Below are 23,067 nucleotides of genomic sequence, written 5' to 3'. Positions count from 1 at the left end.
ACGAGTAGCGCCAGAATGAATGAAGCGGCTGGGCCAAAGCCGAAAGGACGCTCAGTTGTGGAAGTAACTGGTGGCGAAAAGACAGTCCGATGCTGTAAAGATTTTTATTCCATAGGAACCTGGAACGTCAGATCCATGAATCAAGGCAAGCTGGACGTGGTTAAACAAGAAATGAGAAGACTGAACATCGACATTTTAGGAATCAGTGAACTAAAATGGACAGGAATGGGTGAATTTAATTCAGATGACCATCAGGTATACTACTGTGGACAAGAATCTCGCAGAAGAAATGGAGTAGCCTTCATAATCAATAAGAGAGTAGGAAAAGCAGTCTTGGGATACAATCCCCAAAATGACAGAATGATCTCAGTTCGAATCCAAGGCAAACCATTCAACATCACAGTGATCCAGGTCTATGCCCCAACCACTGCTGCTGAAGAGGATGAAGTTGATCAGTTCTATGAAGCCCTACAACACCTTATAGAAGCAACGCCAAAAAATGATGTGCTTATCATCATGGGGGATTGGAATGCTAAAGTAGGAAGCCAAAAGATAACTGGGATAACAGGCAAGTTTGGCCTTGGAGTACAAAATGAAGCAGGGCACAGGCTGGTAGAATTTTGTCAAGAGAATACAATGGTCATAGCAAACACTCTTTTCCAACAACCCAAGAGACGACTCTACACATGGACATCACCAGACGGTCAACACAGAAATCAGATTGACTATGTACTCTGCAGCCAAAGATGGAAAAGTTCTATACAGGCAATAAAAACAAGACCAGGAGCTGATTGTGGTTCAGATCATGAGCTTCTTGTTGCAAAATTTAGGCTTAAATTGAAGAAAGTAGGGAAAAGCACTAGGCCACTCAGGTACGAACTAAATCATATCCCCGACGAATATACAGTAGAGGTGACAAATAGATTTAAGGAATTAGATCTGATAGACAGAGTGCCTGAAGAACTATGGACGGAGGTTCGCGACATTGTACAAGAGGTAGCAACTAAAACCATCCCAAAGAAAAAGAAATGCAAGAAATCAAAATGGCTGTCTGAGGAAGCTTTACAAATAGCTAAGGAGAGAAGGGAAGTGAAAGGCAAGGGAGAAAGAGAAAGATACACCCAATTGAATGCAGAATTCCAGAGAAAAGCTAGAAGAGATAAGAATGCCTTCTTAAATGAACAGTGCAAACAAATAGAAGAAAACAATAGAATGGGGAGGACCAGAGATCTTTTCAAGAAAATTGGAGATATGAAGAGAACGTTTCATGCAAAGATGGGTATGATAAGGGACCAAAATGGTAGGGACCTCACAGAAGCAGAAGAGATTAAGCAAAGGTGGCAAAATTATACAGAAGAACTATACAAGAGCGAGCTTAACATCCCTGATGACCACAGTGGGGTAGTTACTGACCTGGAGCCAGACATCCTGGAATGTGAAGTCAAATGGGCCTTAGGAAGTCTGAGCAACAATAAAGCTAGTGGTGGTGACAGCATTCCAGTTGAACTATTCAAAATCTTAAAGGACGATGCAGTAAAAGTGCTACACTCAATATGCCAGCAAATTTGGAAAACTCAGCAATGGCCACAGGATTGGAAAAGGTCAGTTTACATTCCAATCCCAAAGAAGGGCAATGCCAAAGAATGTTCAAACTACCGCACCATTGCACTCATTTCTCATGCTAGCAAAGTTATGCTCAAAATCCTACAAGCTAGGCTCCAGCAATATGTGGACCGAGAACTTCCAGAAGTACAGGCAGGATTTCGAAGAGGTAGAGGAACTAGAGATCAAATTGCCAACATACGCTGGATCATGGAAAAAGCTAGGGAGTTCCAGAAGAACATCTACTTCTGCTTCATTGACTATGCTAAAGCCTTTGATTGTGTGGAGCACAACAAATTGTGGCAAGTTCTTAAAGAGATGGGAATACCAGAGCATCTTATTTGTCTCTTGAGAAATTTATATGCAGGTCAAGAAGCAACAGTGAGAACTGAACATGGAATCACGGATTGGTTCAAAATTGAGAAAGGAGTTCGGCAAGGCTGTATACTGTCGCCTTGCCTATTTAACTTGTATGCGGAGCACATCATGAGAAAGGCGGGATTAGAGGAGTCACAAATTGGGATCAAGATTGCAGGGAGAAATATCAACAACCTCAGATATGCAGATGATACCACTCTAATGGCTGAAAGTGAAGAGGAACTAAAGAGCCTGTTGATGCGGGTGAAGGAGGAGAGTGCAAAAGTTGGCTTGAAACTCAACATCAAGAAAACAAAGATCATGGCAGCCGGCCCTCTCAATTCCTGGCAAATAGATGGGGAAGAAATGGAGATAGTGACAGATTTTATTTTCCTCGGCTCCAAGATCACTGCAGATGGGGACTGCAGCAAAGAAATTAAAAGACGCTTGCTCCTAGGGAGGAAAGCTATGGCAAATCTAGACAGCATCCTAAAAAGCAGAGACATCACCCTACCAACAAAAGTGCGTTTAGTCAAGGCTATGGTATTCCCAGTTGCAATGTATGGCTGCGAAAGTTGGACCATAAGGAAGGCCGAGCGTCAAAGAATTGAGGCTTTTGAACTCTGGTGCTGGAGAAGACTCTTGCGAGTCCCTTGGACTGCAAGGCGAACAAACCGGTCAGTCCTAGAGGAGATCAGCCCTGACTGCTCTTTAGAAGGCCAGATCCTGAAGATGAAACTCAAATACTTTGGCCACCTCATGAGAAGGAAGGACTCCCTGGAGAAGAGCCTAATGCTGGGAGTGATCGAGGGCAAAAGAAGAAGGGGACGACAGAGAATGAGGTGGATGGATGGAGTCACTGAAGCAGTAGGTGCAAACTTAAAAGGACTCCAGGGAATGGTAGAGGACAGGAAGGCCTGGAGGATCATTGTCCATGGGGTCGCGATGGGTCGGACACGACTTCGCACATAACAACAACAACATAACAAAACCATGGAGCATACCTGGACTGCACAATTAAAGATCTGTTGATTTTTGCGTCCTGGGAGAGAACCCATTCTCTTAGGTCTTTGTTTTTTCCTAATTCTGCTAGTAAATCATCTGGGACAGTGTAATGTGAAATATTACCATATATGCAGGTAGAAAGGGACCCTTTGGCTTCTATGGCAGAGTTGAAGCACTGATGGCTAAAGGAGTTTGCAGTAGACAGTATATTCTTTTTCCACCATTATAGCAGGGCTAGATGAGCGCAAGCTCTAAAAGAGGGAAGTCCAAGCTCTGCCCTCATCAAGGCGTCCGGGGCCCCTTTGGGAAGAGCTAAGACATGTCTCATGAAGGTGTTCTGAATGGATTCTAGACCAGTGAGTGCTTGCTCCCTCCGGCCCCAAACTTCGATGCCACACAGTAAGCTGAGCATGATTTTGGTTGTAAACAGTTTGACAGCTGGATCTATGAGGTGTCCCCCCTTTGTATGGTAAAATCTCATGATTGCCCCACAAGGTATTTATTGCTGATGCTTTTAGGGATGCTATGTGGGCATTCCATGACAGGGTCTCAGAGAATGTCACACCTAAGTACTTAAATGATTTGTATTGCTCGATTTGGGTGCCCTGTATGCTCCAAGTTGATCTTTTTGGTTTTCTTTTAAAGACAATGACTTTTGTTTTTTGATAGTTAATGGTTAGAGCTTTTTCCCTACAGTAATCACCCAATCTATCCAGCAGCCTACTTAGTCCAACTCTGGTCAGAGATAAAAGGTCCATATCATCTGCATACAGCAGGACTGAGATTTTCTGCTGGCCTATAAAGGGTGCCACAAATTGTGTACTAGCTAGTCTCTGCACTATGTCATTAATACACAAATTAAAAAGCAAAGAGGCCAGGACACATCCTTTTTTGACTCCTTTTCTGATTGGAATATCCTTTGTTAGAGATCCTGATGGTCCCGCTTTAATTTTTGCCAATGTATCGGTACGTAATTGGTGCAAAAGGTACAAAAGGCACTTATCCAAAGTTGTCCTATCTAGTTTCTGCCAAAGCCTCTCCCTATCAATTGAGTCGAAGGCTGCTGCTAAGTCAACAAAAACTACATATAAAGTTTTGGTTGGATCATTCATTCCATAAGCAGCCAGATGGTAAAGTTTGGCAATGATCTGTTGTGGAATGTCCTTTTTTGAACCCCGCTTGGTGTGGGAAGATTGCATTATTTTTATCGACCCAGTCTTCCAGTTTTTTAAGTAAATATTTACCATAGATCTTAGAAGATATGTTTAATAAGCTAACTGGATGGTAGTTACATGGGTCTGTTTTATCCCCTTTTTAATGTATTGGGACTACAATACTTGTCTTCCAACCTGCTGGGAATTTACTTGTACTGTTGATTTGTGTGAACATCTTGGCCAAAATCGGAGACCACCAGTCAGGAAAGGCTTTGAAGAAGTCAGAGGGTAGCAGATCTTCCCCCGGTGATTTGCCTGAAGCCAGTGCTGACTCTTAGTAATTACATCCATCCACTATAGCTGCTCAAGGACCAGCTGTTTGATGATTTGTTCTAAAATTTTGCCAGCTATAGATGTCAAGCTGACAGGTCGATAGTTTTCCCTCATCTTAAAGATGGGGACAACATTTGCCTGCCTCCAATGTTCTGGCACTTTACCTGTTCTCCAAGAACTGTCAAAAATAATTAACAGAGGCTCAGAAATCACATCTTCAAGTTCTTTTAGTGCCCTTGGATGCAATTAATCTGGCCCAGAGGATCTGGTTTCATTTAAAGAAACTAGGTGTTTATGGACTATCCCTACAATTATCTTAGGTCACAACTCCCATCCCTCATCATGTGAAGTGATTTTGCAATGTTGAGCACAATTCCCCCCTCAAGAGAAGACTGAGGAGAAGTAGGATTTGAGCAGTTCAGGCCTCTCTCCCTCACCTGTTACACTGTCATTCTCTTGTTCCCCAAATGGTCCTACCACGTCCCTATTCTTTTTCTTACTTTGAATATAACTAGAAAAACCTTTCTTGTTGTTCTTAGTATTTTGTGGTAGCCTAATGTCATACTGAGCTTTAGCTTTTCTAACACTTTCCCTACATGCATTGGTTATTTGTTTATGTTCCTCCTTGGTTATAATGTCCTCATTCCATTTCATAATGAGTCTTTTTTATTACTCAATTCTTTTGAAAGCTGTTTATGGAGTCATCCTGGTTTCTTTAGGTTCCTCCCAGTTTTCCTTCCCAAGGGAATTGTCTGTGCCTTCAGTATTTCACTTTTGAGAAACTCCCAATCTTTTTGAACTTCCATATCATTAAGTTTTTCTGGCCATGGGATTCTACCCAACATAACTTTAAGTTTGTTGAAATCCCCTTTTCTTGAATATACAAAAGCTCATACCTTGAATAAAACTTTGTTGGTCTTAAACATGCCACTGGACTCTAAATTTGTTCTTCCCCAACTGAAGTCATTCCAAGATTTCACGGACACCATGTCAGAAGAATTCCAAAATCTACTTACATATATATAAGTGCTTACATTTATGACTGCATATATAATCCAAAGAGATATATTACTAATGGGGTGTACAACTAACATGTCTTACTTTCTGTGCTTCAAAAGCTTCATTAAGGCACATGTAGTTTGTTACAGCTCTCATGGCAATAGGCAACTTTCCTATAGCTTTCAGATCTATTGGCTTTTTATGTGCCGTTTTAATGAATGTATTCATCCACCAGTATGTTCCTTTGGACAGCAGATTCACAAAGGGTTGCAGGAATCTGACTCCAAGATCCTGAAGGTCCTCGGGGGGTTTAACTTCTTTAGGCTTTTTGAAGAAAACATATCTCTGAAATCCATGAAATAAAAATGTATTGAGTTCACAAAAAGAAGTACAATTAACAAAACACTATACTATGAATTAGGCCCTTAGGGAAGATGACATCAGGTTGCCAACCCCCAGGTGGGTCCTGCAGTTCTCCTGGAATTACAGCTGACCTACAGACTATCAAGTATGAAGATGACAGAGTTCTCCTGGAGGAAATGTCAGCTTTGTACATTGGGCTCTATGGCATTACATCCTTATTTAGTTACCTTCCCTTCCCAAACTCTATCTTCCTCCTGCACAATCCTCAATCCTCTATAAATTTCCAAGTTGGCCTTGGATACCCTAAATGATCAGATAACACTAGATTGAAGCCATAAATTAAAGCTTATCTATACAAAATATGGTTTCTCTGTAGACCTACTTTTCCCCCCACAACATCTAAATGGTTCAGTTTCTTGCAACAATTAAGTAGTTGGTACAGTAACTTCTTTCAAGCATCACTAATCGCACTTGGGGACATTTTGTGATGACTAGCTCATTTTCTCTTTTTTTAAAGCAGTTAATTTTTGTAGAAATTATATTAATGAACTAAGCACTAATTTTAAAAGCACTGTTAAAATACGCATAACAATTATGGACATGGGGGAGGGAGACCAGCTGTTGTAGTGATCTACACTGCATAGCTTTACAAGTTGAAACAGACAATAGTCAATACCGAGAAAGAGGTGAAGGGAGAAGTAATATTTTTTAAAAGTTATATAATAACAATAAGAGTAAAAAAACTGAATAATACACATTTTGCTCAGTTTTATATACATTAACAAGTAATAATATCAAAATTTTAATAATATCTAAATTTAAGGATAAACACAAAAAACACATTTAGCAAGTAAGGTAGAGCTGCCTTGCAGTCCAGGCTTTAGAGAGGAGAGATTAACAGTGCAATCCTAATAGAATTACAGCCTTCTAAGACCACTGACTGCAACTGAATTAGAAGAGTATAATTTTGGATAGTACTGTATATGGTTTGAAAAACTAAGGTGGCATTTGGCAGTTTTATATACAACCAATCAAGATACAATCATAATGATAGCACTTCCATTTCCATTTTTTTAAAAAAAGCATTCAGTTCCTAGAAACTATTAAATCTGTCTAAGAAAGATGCAAGAATTACCTTGAAATGTAACTTACCCTCACCCCGATGACATTAATTTCTACAACTAGTAGCATTCCATAGAGAATTACTAAGAGCCCAGTCAGGCAGAAGCGAAGCTGGAGGGGTCCGACATCATTATCATAAAACTTTACAAATTTGATTGTTTTGGTTATAAAAGCTAAAGTCCAGTAGACTAACAAGGCTGTATAAAGATAAACAAAGCAGCAGTCAGTTCTTCAAATAGCAGCAGTGGAAATTATAGAAAATGAAATTACAACGTTTCTGAAAGCACAAGCAGGAGACCTGCAAGGATGTGGGGGGGGGGGGGGAGGCAGGGGGCGGGGAGGAAGCATATCATTTTCTTTCATCTACTGTCCCAGTTTCCTTTCCCTGGCTGCTGTTACCTCTCCTGCTTCCTTTCCCCCACATCCTCTAAGCTACCTTTATTTGTCCCATTTAAACTTTCCTGCCTTCCTTTCCTGACAGCCTCTCACTGGAAAATCTCTGCAGGGTTCCAGTCATCAGACTGAGCTGGGGCCGGTTGCATGGGGCTGGCTGCATGGCTGGGTTCAGCTGTACAGTTGGAACTGCCAGGCCAGACCAAATTGCACAGTAGGGAATCTGAAAGAACTTGCAGAGGAGTGCATCACTTGACCTGTATCCCCCATTCTATACTTTCTTCTCCTTTTCTCCTCTTTGCATCCACTACATCCTCACCTTTCCCTCCTTTTATTTCTACCAGCAACTTTTTGTCTGCCCTCCATTTTCAGCTATATTTATTATTTATGTATGTGTGTGTGTGTGTGTGTGTGTGTGTATTTATTTATTTATTTATTTATTTATTTATGTATATTCCTTCTTTCTTCACAATAGGAAGCCATGGCAGCTTTCTCTTCTCCAGGGTGAATTACTTTTTAAAAATAGCTAACTTCCTGGAGCAAAGAATAGGCTGACACATGTGTAGGCGATGCTAGAAATAAAAGAATATTTCATTCAACAAAGCATGCCTCTTGAAAGTTTTCTCCCCCTCCCACAAAATCAGGAACAATATCAATTTACTCATTTATCAAAGGACTTGGCCCATGAAAGTCAATGGCACCATAGACTATAATGGGAATTTTGGCATTCCTGACTTTCATGAGGCCTGGGGGGTGGGGGTTGAGATACAGCCTTCAAACTTTCAGGGTAGCTCTGGGAGGCTTGTCCCTGATTTCCCTCCAAATTTCAAAATGATTGGTCCAAAGGGTCCATGTCTAGGAGTTCCCAAAGAGGATGCCCCCATTCACTCAATTATATCCTATGGGACAGACTCTCCATGGGCGCCTACTCATGATCCTATAAGGGGTGGCCTTCAAAAGCACTATGCACCTATGATTATATACACAGGCATTGCAATGGAGAAGTATGATTTTAATTTTTTTAAAAAAATTAATGGTCATCATGGGACCTTTAAACTACATCAGAATATGGAGGAAGGTGATTGGTTGCCTGAAATGACTGACAGGCGGAAGCATGATGTTTATAAGGCATGTTGCAGGTGAGGAGAGTAAGACATGCAAAAAGAAGGCAGACAATAGCATGATGCTATTTTTACTAATGTGCGGGAATGCCCTAAGTATTCCCAATTGGGGACATGTTGAGAATTAAATATATTGGTCCATTCAAATTATATACACAACATGTATTTATCAAATGGCATTTCTAACTACACTGATAATTCTGCAGTGATTGCTATTTTTGAAGCAAGGCTTGCCAGCTCTGGGTTGGAAAATTCCTGAAGATTTGGGGCTGGAGACTGTGGAAGGACAAGTTTAGGAAGGGGTCTGAGTAGCAGCGTGATACCACAGAGTCCACCATTCAACACTGCCATTTGATACGGGAGAACTGATCTATCTAGTCTGGAAATCAGTTGTAATTCCACATGAAATGGAGACAAGCAACTTCTCCTACCTGGAGACAAGCAACTTCCTTGCAACCACAAGGCAATATCAATATGTACAATTGTTTTCAAAACTAACAGTAATTTCTTTTTTGGAAATTTGTGTCTTTTTGTACTTTACAGTTGGCTAACCTGAAATTACCTCCAGACAGAAAAATAATTATTTTTAGATTAGGCTATCAGCAAAATTTTGGATACAGATAGGTTGACTGTAGAATCAAGAGAGAAAATGGTTATGCTAGTCAGGGTTTTTAAATTATTTTTATTGACATCTAGTCACATAATCTGACACGAGAGCAATTTACAAAAGTTTATTTACACAAGCAAACTTCTCTTCTGTTTTCCTGTCAACAATGTGGAATATCATTTCCTCTTTGTAGCATTTGAAGACATGAGTTCTGAGTTGCAAACGCTCATGATGAAATCAGTTTTGTTATTTAAGGTATCAATGGACTTCTGTTATGTTTTGCTACATTGGAGGAACACAGCTACCCCTCTGGAAAGTTACACTGCAAATCCTTGAAGGTAAGCTAGGACTATGATGGTTACTTACCATAGTGAGTACCTTCAGAATCCTCTCTTCCCCATTAAATGAAAGAAAGTTTACACTAAAGAAATTAAATATTGCAACTTTGAGGGAAAATAGTTGGTTTTTATACCCTGCTTTTTGCAACCCAAAAGAGTCTCAAAGACTGATTATGCATGGCAGCAGCCATGCCGGGCTGCTGCCGTTCAAGTGCGCTGGGGTAAAAGCCCCGCTGCCCCTCGAGCACGCACGGGGGCAGGGCATCCCAGGTGCACGCTGGCCGCTGCAGTGCAATGGCCCTGCACATACAACGCGGAGCCCAAAGCACCTGGAGCACGGGTAAGCTGTGGCAGCTGGGAAGGGGGGGATCAGGGTCCGGGGGGGCCTGATGCAGGATGGTGGGGAGCAGCATGCTGCTCTCCCACCATGGCGGGGGTGGGGGGATGCCTCTGTCAGCTCCATGGAGCTGGCAGGAGTGAGAGGTGTCCCTTCAGGGAAGCCGTAGGCCGGGGGAGGAGCTGGGTGTGAAGGCCCAGTTCCTCCGATTATGCACAGGGGTGGCCCGACCCAGCCCTTACCTACGCCTGCTGTGTTCCCCAGGGCCATGGAAGAATCCGCGTTCCTTTAACATGGGTCTTCTGACAGCCTGGGTTGGGTCGGGTCGGGCCGGGCCGGGCCGGGCCTCGAATGGTGGCATCAGGCATAATTGGGGATTTTTCACTGCCACGTCAGGTTTCCTGCCCGTGCATAATCAGTCAAAGTGATTTACAATCTCCTTCCCTTCTCCTTCCCATAACAGACACTCTGTGAAATAGGTGGGGCTGAGAGAGTTCTGACAGAACTGCTCTGTGAGAACAACTCTAACAGAACTGTGACTAGCTCAAGGTCACCCAACTGGTTGCATCTGGAGGAGTGGGGGATCAAACTTGGCTCTCCAGATTAGAGACTACTACTTTGGACTAAAAATTTGTTTTCCAGGGGATGTTAAATGTCTAACAGAATATTCTGACTTTGTGAATGTACGTTTTTTAAAAATACAAAAGTCTGTGTAACTCTAGTTCAAAAACCTGGATGGAGCATGGTATGTCCTGAACTGAACTCTAAAGGAAGAGATTTCTGCTTTCTTCTATGGGAACAGATGGCATTGTCTTTTCTTTTCCTTTGTTGTTTCTCATATATTGGAGAGAAAGTCTCAGTGAAAGATATAGCTTAGATATTCCAAAACCAAAGGTTTTGTCATTCAACTCAAAAGGGCCATAGATATGGATGAGCATGAAACCAGTTTGGTGTAGTAGTTAGGAGTGCAGACTTCTAATCTGGCATGCTGGGTTCGATTCTGCACTCCCTCACATGCAACCAGCTGGGTGACCTTGGGCTCATCATGGCACTGATAAAACTGTTCTGACTGGGCAGTGATATCAGGGCTCTCTCAGCCTCACCCACCTCACAGGATGTCTGTTGCGGGGAGAGGAAAGGGAATGCGACTGTAAGCCGCTTTGAGCAGCATATAAGAACCAAAGAAAAGCAGCATATAAGAGCCAACTCTTCTTCTTCTTCTTGAACTAAAGTTCATCAGTTGGTCTTTGAGTAGCTAGAGCAGTTGGCTGTAATTACTAAGAGTCAGCTGGCTTTCTCAAGAACAAGTCACGTCAGACTAACCTTATCTCTTTTTTTGAGAAAGTTACTACCTTGCTAAATCATGGAAATGCTGTGGACATTGTTTACCTTTATTTCAGTAAGGCTTTTGACAAGGTTTCACATGATATTCTTATTGGCAAGTTGGTAAAATGCGGTATGGATCCTATTACTGTTAGGTGGATCAAGAAGTGGTTGACAGATTGCACCCAAAGGGTGCTTGTAAACAGTTCATCATCTTCTTGGAGAGGAGTGACAAGTGGAGTGCCTGTGGGATTTGTCCTGGGCCGTGTGTTGTTTAAACATATTCATAAATAATTTGGATGAAGGAATAGAAAGGGTGCTTATTAAATTTGCAGATGACACAAAACTGGAAGTGGAGCAAGCACACTAGAAGACAGAATCAGGATACAGGATGATCTTTATAGGCTGTAAAACTGGGCTAAATGAATAAAATAAATTCTAATAGTGAAAAAGGTAGAGTTCTGCTTCTAGGTAGGCAAAATCAAATGCATTTCTGGGAGACAGGAATGCCTTTCCCCCCTACAAACCGTATAAAGCAGTGGTCCCCAACCTTTTTATCTCCGGGGACCAGTCAACGCTTGACAATTTTACTGAGACCCGGGGGGGGGGTAGTCTTTTGCCAAGGGACATCATTGCTGCCACCTGAGCCCCTGCTCCACTTGCTTTCCTGTTGGTACCCCTGACTTCCCGCCGCCCACTGGGGGTCACTGCCAGCAGCAGCTGCGCAGTGCCATGCAGAGGGGGAGCCCCAGCCATGGCGGCCACCGAAGAGCACCAAAGGTGAGCCGGCGGCAGAGTGGAAGGGCAGCCCCCGAGGCAGCAGCTGGGGAGGGGGACGAGGAGGAGCTGCAGCCCGGTACCAACTGATCCACGGACCGGTACCAGTCCCTGGACCGGTGGTTGGGGACCACTGGTATAAAGCAATGAACAAACGAAGGTATTTAACTTTAAACGTTCAACTTTCAAAATTTAAATACCTCTCCCCTGGTTTAGCCTTGTGTAAAAAGCCATTTTGGAGGGGAAATTACCACAAAATACAGTTCCGTGTGAAGCAAAGAAGAAATGAATGAACACATATTCATTACCATGTGTTTTTGGATTTAAAAAAAATTTAAAGGGAAAGAGACATTTCGGAGCCATGAAAGAGCCGTTTCATTGGCTCTTCAGTTTGATTGATGGGCAAATGCAGGCAGAAGCACCACAAATTTAGAGCACCTTGTTTGCAATTCCTGCAAGACTGGAAACATGTGCGTTACCAAAAAAGCGCTACGGGTGCATGAATATTGCACTACAAACTGCACTGTGTGAAATGTCAAAATTCCACTACAAATTGTAGCGGTTTGGGCTGTACGGACATCCAGCAACATTGACAGATGTGTGGAATTGCCCTCAATTATACTTATTGCACAGTTATTTATGCATCTGGACTCTAACTAGTCCTTCCTGGCAACTATCCCCCCAGATTCTCTCTACCTAAATGTAAGGCTTGAGAAAAACTGTTTTAATATATCTTATACCCAGAATTAAACTTTGTTAGTTCTAAGGGTAACACTGGACTTACATTTTGTTCTAATTATGTCTTAGTGAAAGAAAATAAAGCAATTTAATAATTTTCTAAACATTGGATGCTACTTATAATTTGGTAATGATAATTCATTATATTCTGATATAAATTACTGCTTCAATATGTTAAATGAATCTGTTGTGCTCAAATTTATGCAATTAATTTAGAGTATTAGCAATAACACAATTCGAAACACATAATTTAATCTTTGTCATGATACCAAAACTTCTTATAAAAATGAGCATTAAGGTAAATTTTATGTTATTGTAATTGCAAAAGTAGCACTTATAACCTTTTCCTGTCTCCATAATCTAATTTTTGTATAATTAACTTTTAGATAGAGGAAGGTTGTCCTAATATAGCTCACTTAAATAGCTGTATATCTGACAAACATATTATGTCATTATATGCCTTTTCCAGCTATTTAAATGTTCTATTCTCATATAGCCGATGCAGTTGAGCTTACATTTTAATATTTTTATGGAGAAAATACTATAAATATTATAAATGACTGTGTGGTCTCATGGTGGAAACAGATGGTTTACATAATTGGGAAAATAAATATGCACACTTAGGAGTTTTATGCAAGTTCTATATGTGGGTGTAGAAAATTTATACATAATTATTAACTCTTCTTCATTCACATTGTGTTGTGGAAATTCAAAGGAAAAACAATAATCTACAGAGTCCCTATTTTGCAGTGGTGTACTGGAGGAACAGACTCCTACACATAGCTTTCAGCTAGACCAGGTAGCTAAGAAATTGTCTAAGAAAGCAGGAGGCACATTCAGAGACTAAAAGTGTTTGTGTTATTTGAAATCCATTTGTATGCCTTCTGGTACAAAGAAAGTAATTTGTGGAAAGAAACGTACTATCTACATCAGTGGTCCCCAACCTTTTTGAGGCTGGGGACCGGCAGGGCAACTGCCCGCCCGCGCATGCCGCGCATGTATGCATGCGCAGCCCGGCCGCGCATGCGCGATGTGCGGGCGCGGCCCTGATTCCCTCTGCCCGCCCTCCCGCAGTAAGAAGGTTCCCGGGCCGCAAGCTTGCGACCTGGGAAGTTTTTTACTGCGGGGGGGTGGGGAGAGGGAGCCGTGGCCCGGCGCCATGGCTTTCGCGGCCCGGCACCGGGCCGCAGCCTGCGGGTTGGGGACCACTGATCTACATCACATCTCCCAGAGTGACTTCCATTTTATTTATATCAATGCTCAACACTTATAGGTATATTACCTTTATAATGCATATATACTCCTGAATATCAAAGCTTACTATAAAGGGATGCTTTGCAAATACAAAATTACAGAGCAAAATAATAGCACTAATTTTAGTTAATTAACTTTATTCCATCACTGTGAATTAGTTACTCAAGGCAGCTATTCTCATTTAACATAGCAGAGTAGCTGTTTAAAAGAATCAATTTCTACAAGAAGTATCAATTTCAGCACATGTAACATGATCTGATACATTTACTCAGCAGGAAGTCTTTATGAGCTGAGTAGATCTTATTCCCAAAGCAGTATATTATTGCAGCTACAGTCTTTAATGACTGGACTGGAAAAAAATGATTGCTTTCCTTTCTCTAGAAGTATATGGGTCAAACAACTGTGGGACTATTTATATATTATATAATCTTCCTGTCAACAGAAGAGATTTGTCCCATGACAGTGCCCATGCAAACTAATGATATAAACAAAACAGGGAAAGGCAATTGCTGCCAACAGCACCAAGAACGGAACTAGAGTTTTAATGCCCATTATAACAGTCAACATTTTACAGATAAGAAAAGTCAAACAAATATTAAAATAACTATCATGTTGGTTAAAGCTTTGCTGTTTTCTAATTGCTAGATATTCCCAAATGCTCCACTTTTAAAATAACAATATTACTGAACATCTTGGGAATTAGATTTGATAATACTAAATAATGCACAATGCATAAAATAGTGAGAAAAAATTCACCCACCATCAACCTAAGACAAACATACCCACAAGTTAACAGCTTTCCATGTTGTTGTACATACCTATTAACAACTTTGGAAAATTTGATGTTTCAATGTTGTGATAGTAAACAATTGATGTGATGGCTGCTAAGAATGCCATACCAGGTGGCATGTACAGGTGCAAGTGACGGGATTCTGAAACTCTAAGAAAAACATAACACATATTAATCACAAATATACAGGACAAGAGAACCATGTGTGCTCTGATGTGCATGTCATTATATCACATTAGATTAACTTGAATGGAGATACAAATTCATACATACAGGAATTCACACATGGCTCTCCCTGTTAGCATTAATGAAGAAGGCAATTAGAGTTTCTACACACAGGACAGGTCATTGGATTAAGACCAAAACATAAAATCCAGTGACCATAATTGGGCATACTTCTGTGGCAGTATTTCTTCTTCTCTTTATCTTTCAAAAACGTTTAAATAAAAAAGAACCTTATGATATATAGAGCACAGTTTTGGTAACAGAGATGTCTTTAAAAAGAAAGGGTATTATGCATATGATCCTGCCCAGATGCATTTTGGTTCAAATGAATGTATAGGTATATAGGTGTGTGTATACACACACACACACCTATATACCTATACATTCATTTGCAAACAAACTGAATACTATATATTTTACAGCCGTGCCTTCACCAAGTATTCAGTTTGTTTGCAAACACATACGAACACCAATGATCTTTTTTCATCTTCAGTGTTTGCTGAGTTCTTTCTTTGGTATGAGTGAGTATGGGGGGCACCAGGGCTGAATCTGCACAGAAATTTTATTCCAATCCCAGGTCAATTCAGTCCCTGCTATCTACACTGAATGCGATTTCCATTTTGATTGTGGGTGATTTAAATTTTCCCACTGCAACAAGCATGATTGAGCTGGAGTGACCCTTAACTTCTCTCGGCAGAGATTTGCCTCTTGGATTTGCTTCCCCTCCACTGCATTCTCCAATCCTCTCCCCCCCCCCTTAAAGAAAAGAAAGAGGCTCCCGCTGAGCTTGGCTCCCCAGCCCTTTGAGCTTCCCTAATCAAGTGCAGAACACTTTTCTGTTACAATGGGAGGGGGGGGGGGATAGAGGAAGACCCGAGTTCAAATTGATCTGAATTCAGCAGGATCCATAATGGAATAAACAAAGTAAGTGCAGAATCAGCCCAGGTATCACTCTTGAAACCCAGTACAAATAAAATACTTCCCGTGAGTCAGAGCTTTATAACACTTCCCACACCTTCTGCAACCCATTGCAGTTGTATCAAGGTCAACATTCTGAAGCACCAGAATGTGAGAGAGTAGCGTTTGTGAGTGATGCATAGTGGGAGATAAAAGGAACTGCTATTCCTAAATGGAGGAAAATACAGTTCTCATGGTCATTTGCAAAACCATGCAAGTGGTACAGAATGCACATACACAAAGGTCAGTTGAGCATGTTGTTATGCTAGATGTACAGCTGCCTTGCAAATGCCAACAAATGGTTTGGCAAACAATGGATCTGCTCATCGATCAAGCATAGGGATATTCACAAGTGATAATTGTGATGCAATCCAAACCTGCAGGAGTTTAGCCATTCCCTTTGAAATCACACTATTTGAATTTCATAACTGATGTTAGAAAATGCATTTTAATTTAAATTAAGTCATAATTATCAAAAGCTAGCCTGTAGATTATTAGTAAGATACAAGACATTAAGAATTACCTTCTTAAATAAAAACAAAGGCTTATCTAGTCCAACACATTATATTAAACAATGGCTGTCAGATCCTTTTGTGAGTTTCATGAGTACCACACATTTTTCTGTCTCTATTACTTGTCAGAGTAATTAGCATTGATTGGTAGAACACAGGTTAATACAGCACCTTAAAAACTCAGGAGGGGATACCACAAAGATATTATTTCATCAGTGAAAGATCCAATTATTAAATACTAGGGTACTATTAAAGTATCAGTAAACACAGTACTATTTGAACTTTGCTTTAAAAACTTCAGGATAGTCATGTCTTTGAAAAAGAAACACTATTGCTCCTTTAAGTAGTTATGTGCAGAGAAGGTGTTATGCAATTAGTTGGTGAGTGTTCAACCCAGCAGTAACTAATTGCCATTCTTTTTAGCCTGGAGAGGAGACGACTGAGAGGGGATCTGATAGTCATTTTAAAAGGTGCCATATAGAAGATGGAGCAGAGTTGTTCTCTCTTGCCCCAGAGGGATGGACCAGAACCAATGGGATGAAATTAATTCAAAAGAAATTCCGTCTCAACATCCAGAAGAAGTTCCTGACAGAGCAGTTTCTCAGTGGAACAGGCTTCCTCAGGAGGTGGTGGGTTCTCCATCTTTGGATGGATAGCCATCTAATGGAGAGGCTGACTCTGTGAAGGTTCAAGGGGGTGGCAGGTTACAATGGATGAGCAATAGGGTTGTAAGTGTCCTACATAGTGCAGGGGGTGGACTAGATGACCCAGGAGGACCCTTCCAACTCTATTTTTCTATGAATTATAATTTGTATTGTCTTAATCTCAAAAACAAACATATAAGGAAAATTGGATTAGATTTACATAAAAGTGGAATGAAAAATGGCCAATTATGAGTCTGGAAGCGGTGGGAAGAGAAGGGGCCCTGGGTAAGCGTGTACACAGCTATGTTTCCCAACCATATTCTGCATGATTGCAACACTTCTGGAGTTTCTTGAAGCTTGAAAAATGTTTCAGAGGTTTCTAAGTGGTAAAAAAAGTTGATAAAGGCTGCCCTAGAAGCTAAAATGAGTAAAAACTGAGAAGACAAGGCTCACTAAGGAAAGAGGGAGACTCAACATGAGATTGATTGACTCAAGAAGGGAAGCCACTTTGCAAGATCTAAGCAAGGCTATTAATGATAGCCTGTTCTGGAGGTCATCATTAAATCACAGAATTGCCATATATCAGAAGTGACTTGACACTATATAACACCCACATTCTTGATGTGTAATGGAGTGCGAACATTCCTTAAACTTAATTGTCTTAAACTTTAAAAAAGCAAAATTTCAGCTTCCTTAATCACTAAACAAAAAACTTCCTAACAGATTTGTAGTCCCCTTCAGCAATGTTTTCACATCAATTAAAATATCAGATTACCAGTGACACCAGTGCTGAAGCGTCACTCTCCAGCCATATATGTCAGCATATATCCTAATTTTGCAGTGGGCATTTTCTATGGCTCTTGGTCATTTGGGATTTCTTTACAGCTGCACTGCTTGACTAGGTATAGCATCATGTTGAATCTTGTGCTTCTTTTGTGGACATATGATACTAAGCAACAGAAACTACAGCAATAGAAAGATGGCTCAAAGTTTTACAACAGAATGGGAGTTATTTGGTAAACAGGATGGAACTAATTAGCTAACTAAAAATGTAGATGGCATGTTTATGTATCTGTGTTCAGGACATTCTTGGCAAGGTCTTTGGAACATCTGACACAAAGGTCTAAACACAATTACATTTTGAAACAAGCAGAATTGACACAGTGAAAATTAAGATGCATACAATCTCATTAAACATATTAGAAATATTATGTATTTATGTACCTACCCATCTGATACTATGCCCTCAGCTATTTCACATACCAATACAAACAAAAGGATGAAAGTCAAAATCCACCGTAAATTATGACCAGGAAAATGAAGCCAAGTGCTGTGATGGATATGAACTTTGGAGCTCTGACTTCCCCATCCTAAACACAACAAAATAAATTATACCTGTATTATCATGAGGATTTCCTGCACACATTCAAAAATATACATTCTTGTCTATTAACTGGAAATAGAAACATTTCTATTTAATATTAATATTTCACATTTAAAAGAAAAAAGTAGTCATATATTACAAAAAAGATGGAGCTTATGAAATGGCAGGGAATTCCTGGGGTGTGTAAAGGGACTTAGTAGTATTTTTAATGGTAGATGCAGGACAAATGACTGCACAGTTCCTTAACAATTAATACACACATTAACATTCTTTTTGAAGATAATTTCAGAAGGCAGCTGTGTCATTCTGCAGCAGAACAGTTAGATTCAACTCCAGCAGCACCTCAGAGATCAACAAAATTTGGGAGGTTCTGAGAGTCAAAGCTATTATTTTTAAACAAACTGAAAAAGTTACCATTTATCATTTTCACAAATACTTATTTCACACAGCAGTCACAAGGGTAATAAATGTGCTATATGAGCAGAATTGCCTGAACTACTTGGAAAAACATACACTCAAAAATGAAAAACAAATATGAGAGACAATGTGAGGACAACAAATGATACAAATGTCCAGAGATTGAATATTAACTGATTGTGCAGATGTATCTGTGAACCATCTCCTTTGTTTTTAACTAAAGAAACAGCATTAGTACTCAAGGGAATGGAATGTGTGATTGATTTCATCTACATCCTCTGTCCTAAAAGAAAAATCTACAACACTAATAAATCCTTAAATATAGAAAAGCCACATCTGGTAGTAAAGATGAGGTGGGTTAAAGCTCTAAGAATTCCAGTGGCAGCATTCATGCAGAGTGGGTGGTTGCACTACTTTGCCACATCAATGTAAAGCTAGGTGCTGAAACAATAAACTATTTCCTAATAAACTATTAGCAGGAGTACATATTTTCAATTTATGTGATTTGTTTTGTTCATGAAAAAGAGACACCTGGGCCCATTCTGCACCCAGTAGAAAATGCACTTTCAATGCACTTTAGAAGTAGATTTTCCTGTTCTGCACAGGGAAATCCAGCTACAAAAGGACACTGAAACTGCATCATCCAATGTGTGTGGAATGGGCCCTGGTTAACTGCCAAAATGTACATGTTAAGCTACTTCTAGATTAAAATGTACTTGAATTCAAAACGGCCCTGACCGGGTTGACTTGGAGACTTCCAATTCATGTATATGACCGTTTATACACTGGAGGTTTCATGCCGGGCTGCAGGCTGGAGTTTTAATCGTGGCAGGTTGCCCCACCTCTTCCTGCACCCACATGGGGGAGCATTTGGCCTAGTGCGCCTCATCCATCCCCGATTTGTGCCCCTGCATGGGAGCTGGAGCACTGAAGTTCCCAGTGCATAAACGGTCTATGAAAGGTATACTCTCAAGCAAGCACATACAGGGTGGGGGGCAGGGCAGAAGACTGGCGTAGGCTTCAGCTCCGCCGCTCAAAAAACGCTGTCTCTATTCTTAGCCGGTAAATGGACAGGGGAGCGCTTGGAGGCTGCTGGAGGAACGGGGTCGTCTTCGTTCAGCAGAAGTGGCTGCTGCGGCCGATCCTTGCTACTCCTCAGAGGGATGCTTAGGAAGCTCGAGCGCTACAGCCCGCGAGAGGCGGAGAATGCCTGCAGCGCAGCCTGCCCCGTTCGTTCACAGAGGAAGGCATTCAGTGAAGGAGAAAGGGGAAATTGCTCGCAAGTGGGCGTCTGCGGGCGTGTCCGCGCGAACAAGCGAGCGGCCCTACGGAAAGAGGTGCCTTCGCCGACCGTCACTCACCTATAAACAGGATGGGGAAGGTGATGAACAGAAGGAAAACGTGCGGCACCAAGTTCAGCGCGTCCACGAAGCAGCCGTTGTTGAGCACTCCATTGTTCACCTTGTAGGCAGCCGAATTGTTCTCGCTGCCACAAAAAGCCAAGGACATGGTCAAAGCGCCGGGCGCAGTGTCGAGTGCAGTCCGGACATACAGAGGCACGCGGGCAGTTTACGGGGATGGCTTCGAGGCCAGCGCTCCCAGTGGCTCTCCCACGCCTCTCTGCGGGCGCTCGCCAGTGGAGGGCCCTGCCCCTCGCGCAGCGCTGGCAGCAGCAAGGCGCGCGCCGGCCCAGCTGCTCCCCTCAGAAGTGTGCGCGCGCGCTGGATGGAGCGAAAGGCTTCCTCGAGCGCCAGGGGGAGGGTGGCGGGAGGAGGGAAGGTAAGTGGCAGCGGGGAGATGCGCTGGACCTGTTATGGGACCTGCAGCCCAGAAGCCTCCCGCACTCTGGGTGACGAGCAGGACGCTTGTGCTCCTCAAGCGCGAGCTAAGGAAAAAGAAGGAGCCGCCCCCACTCATTTGGAGAAGCAGCAGTCCTTATCGCTCGTTCGCCTATGCTGATGGGAAACCGGGTTTCCTTTTGGTTGTAGGTCTTTTTTATTCAGCTGACTCTCCACTCTTGCCTTGCTTGTCTGGTGAAATATCCCTATTTTCATCATAATTGTGACATGAATTCAGCCACTCCCCTAGTTTACCTTCTTTATGGGCGATAGATTCTTAGGGCGGTCAGTGCTGTGATGTGAAGGAGGTGACTTTGGCAGGCCCATTCTGTCCTCCCATGCATCTGGTTAGCCCAAAAGATTCCATTTATACCAGAACAAGAACTGGAGGAAGTCTAGATACTCCATGTGACAAGAGCTATACTGCATGGAGGCAACAATTTTTAGTGCAAACTGTCCTCATTCCAGTGGAGCAGACAAGCCTTAGATTTAACATGGGTTCCCAGAACAGGTGGTACAATCCTCCCCCACCATGGTGGAAGTTTCCAGGGAGAATATAAGGAATTTTGGGGCAGCAGTCTGACTCTTTCTGCTGCAGCTGTATTTTCCTAGTGAGCAATGTTCCAAGGTGTCTTGTTCCAAGGTGGTGGTCTCCCATCCCAGTGCTGACCAGAGTCAATCTTGCTTAGCTTCCTGAGAGGAAACACTTCAGAAGATGGGACAATATTTCCACCAGGCTCCTTCTCCTACTTATACTCTCTCCTCCCCAGACTCCACCTCTGATCTACAGGAATTTCTTAACCCAGGGTTGCATCCCCTTCCCCCAAAGTCTCCATCTTTGGGAAGCTGGAAAGCCCTCTCCTGCTTGCTCCTGGTCATGGAATTTTCCATTGCTTGCTTCTCTCTCTTTCTCTCCCCATCTGTCTTTCTCCACAATGAGAACTTTCACAAATAACTTATATTTCTCTCTCCCCCCCCCCAAGACTAAAATATGGTCATTGCACAACAACCAAATAAGAAGTATAGGCAAAATAGTGTTTTGAATTATCAGTTGACCTAACACCAGGAAAGAGATGTGGCTTTGTATGTGTGTGTGTGTGTGGGGGGGAGGCATAGGAATGTGGACAGAGAGCCGGAGGGGGGTGGGGTGTCTGAAAAAGTTTGGGAACTACTGCTTTAGATGGTAACATTATGTGTATTTTAAATGGAAAACACAGAACAAACATTAAGCACATTTCTCTCATTTTGTCTTCACAGATAAACACAAACTTATTTTATGCTCAAAATGGCTTCTAGCTACAGCCTGGCTTGGGGAGGGGATCCATTGCTAGGGCTGCATTATGACTTTTGTGAGCCTTAGACACTTCTGTGAGCCTCACCTATTGTAATAAAATAAATATTAAGATCTCTTTGACATAATGTTAAAGACTTCAACATTAAAACATATTTTAGGCAAAATTTAATGCATTTTCATGGGCCCTAAACATTTCAAATTTTTTCTGATATAAAAAAATTAAAGTTTTTCTTTGACCTTAAAGTTAATTTTTTCCTTGTAATTTTTTTAAAAATGGGCCCCAGAAGCATCATGGGCCTTAGGCAATGAGCTTACTGTATAACACACCAACAAACAAAAGAATACACAGATATATTACAAAATACCAACTAAAGAGTAAACAACCAATCTGTATAAGCGCCTATCTTCATCTTAGCAGAGCAGATTAAATAATCGGTTAAGGGCCCCGAGGGTGAGCCCTGACCGTGATGAGGAAGGGTGCCCATAGGCCCCTTCCTCCAGACTGACACTCGGAGGGCCCAATCGGCAGGCGCTTGGGCCCTCCGAGTGTCAGTCCTGTGGCAAGGGACCAATTGCGAGCTGCGCACAGGACTTGACGCAGGATCTGCCCCCCTTCCTCCTTGCCTACCTGCCACCGGCCACCTCTATTCCCGCGCTGCCATGCGGCCCGGGCGGACGCTCCCTCATGCCCTGCTGCCGCCTCTGGCATGCCTCACCCTCGCAGACACCTCCGCCCGCGCCCCGCGATGCCACCCGCCGTGCCGCCCGCTGCCCACTGCGGCACCGCCCGCTGCCCCGCGGCCCTGTGCCCCGCCTCCCACCCTCCAGCGCCACCAGGTGAGGGGCCTCGCCGTCTGCTGCTCATTCCTCAGTCATTGGGTTAGTCGCCTTTGGAGATGAGATCAGCAGGCTCCGCTTTCAGGATGGGCCATTGTGCTGCCTTGCCCGGCAGCCTCTTCCCAGTTGGGCTGTCTCTGCCATGGAGGAGGGGTCGCCAGGGCAGTGAGGGAAGCGCAGCCGCAAAACCGGAGGCACCCGCTGACCCACCCGCACACAGAGCAGCTCCACAAAGTAGGCCGCACCGCCGGACCACGCCGCACAGCCCGAGCCGCCCCAGCCCCTGTGTGCCTCGCCAGCCCTGCTAGCGCCCGCTGCATTAAGTCTGCAGCGGGCTTATTTACTA

General features: G+C 42.5%; 1 protein-coding gene across 11 annotated transcripts in view; it reads right to left on the bottom strand.

The window, feature by feature from the left end:
• ABCC8 (ATP binding cassette subfamily C member 8) overlaps positions 1-20,489 on the bottom strand; it is a 118,621-nt gene extending 98,132 nt beyond the window's left edge. For 2 of the 11 annotated variants that reach the window (XR_013228303.1, XR_013228305.1), the window contains exons 1-5: positions 20,114-20,488; positions 18,180-18,321; positions 14,642-14,763; positions 6,966-7,132; positions 5,553-5,795 (exon numbers count right to left, since the gene is read on the bottom strand). Coding sequence is in view for 7 of the 11 variants with exons in the window: in XM_077321627.1 (XP_077177742.1) it covers positions 5,553-5,795; positions 6,966-7,132; positions 14,642-14,763; positions 18,180-18,321; positions 20,114-20,261 (822 nt within the window). In the remaining 4 variants the exon portion in view is untranslated. Of the gene's footprint in view, positions 1-5,552; positions 5,796-6,965; positions 7,133-14,641; positions 14,764-18,179; positions 18,322-20,113 lie in introns of those variants that run through there. The other 9 variants (XM_077321622.1, XM_077321623.1, XR_013228304.1 and 6 more) reach the window with 8 other exon arrangements.
• Between the last annotated feature and the right edge of the window lie 2,578 nt (positions 20,490-23,067).

The sequence above is a fragment of the Paroedura picta genome, chromosome 2 (genome assembly GCF_049243985.1).
Source record: "Paroedura picta isolate Pp20150507F chromosome 2, Ppicta_v3.0, whole genome shotgun sequence".
In the NCBI taxonomy this organism is placed as follows: Eukaryota; Metazoa; Chordata; class Lepidosauria; order Squamata; family Gekkonidae; genus Paroedura; species Paroedura picta.
This window is presented reverse-complemented; position numbering and strand designations above follow the sequence as displayed.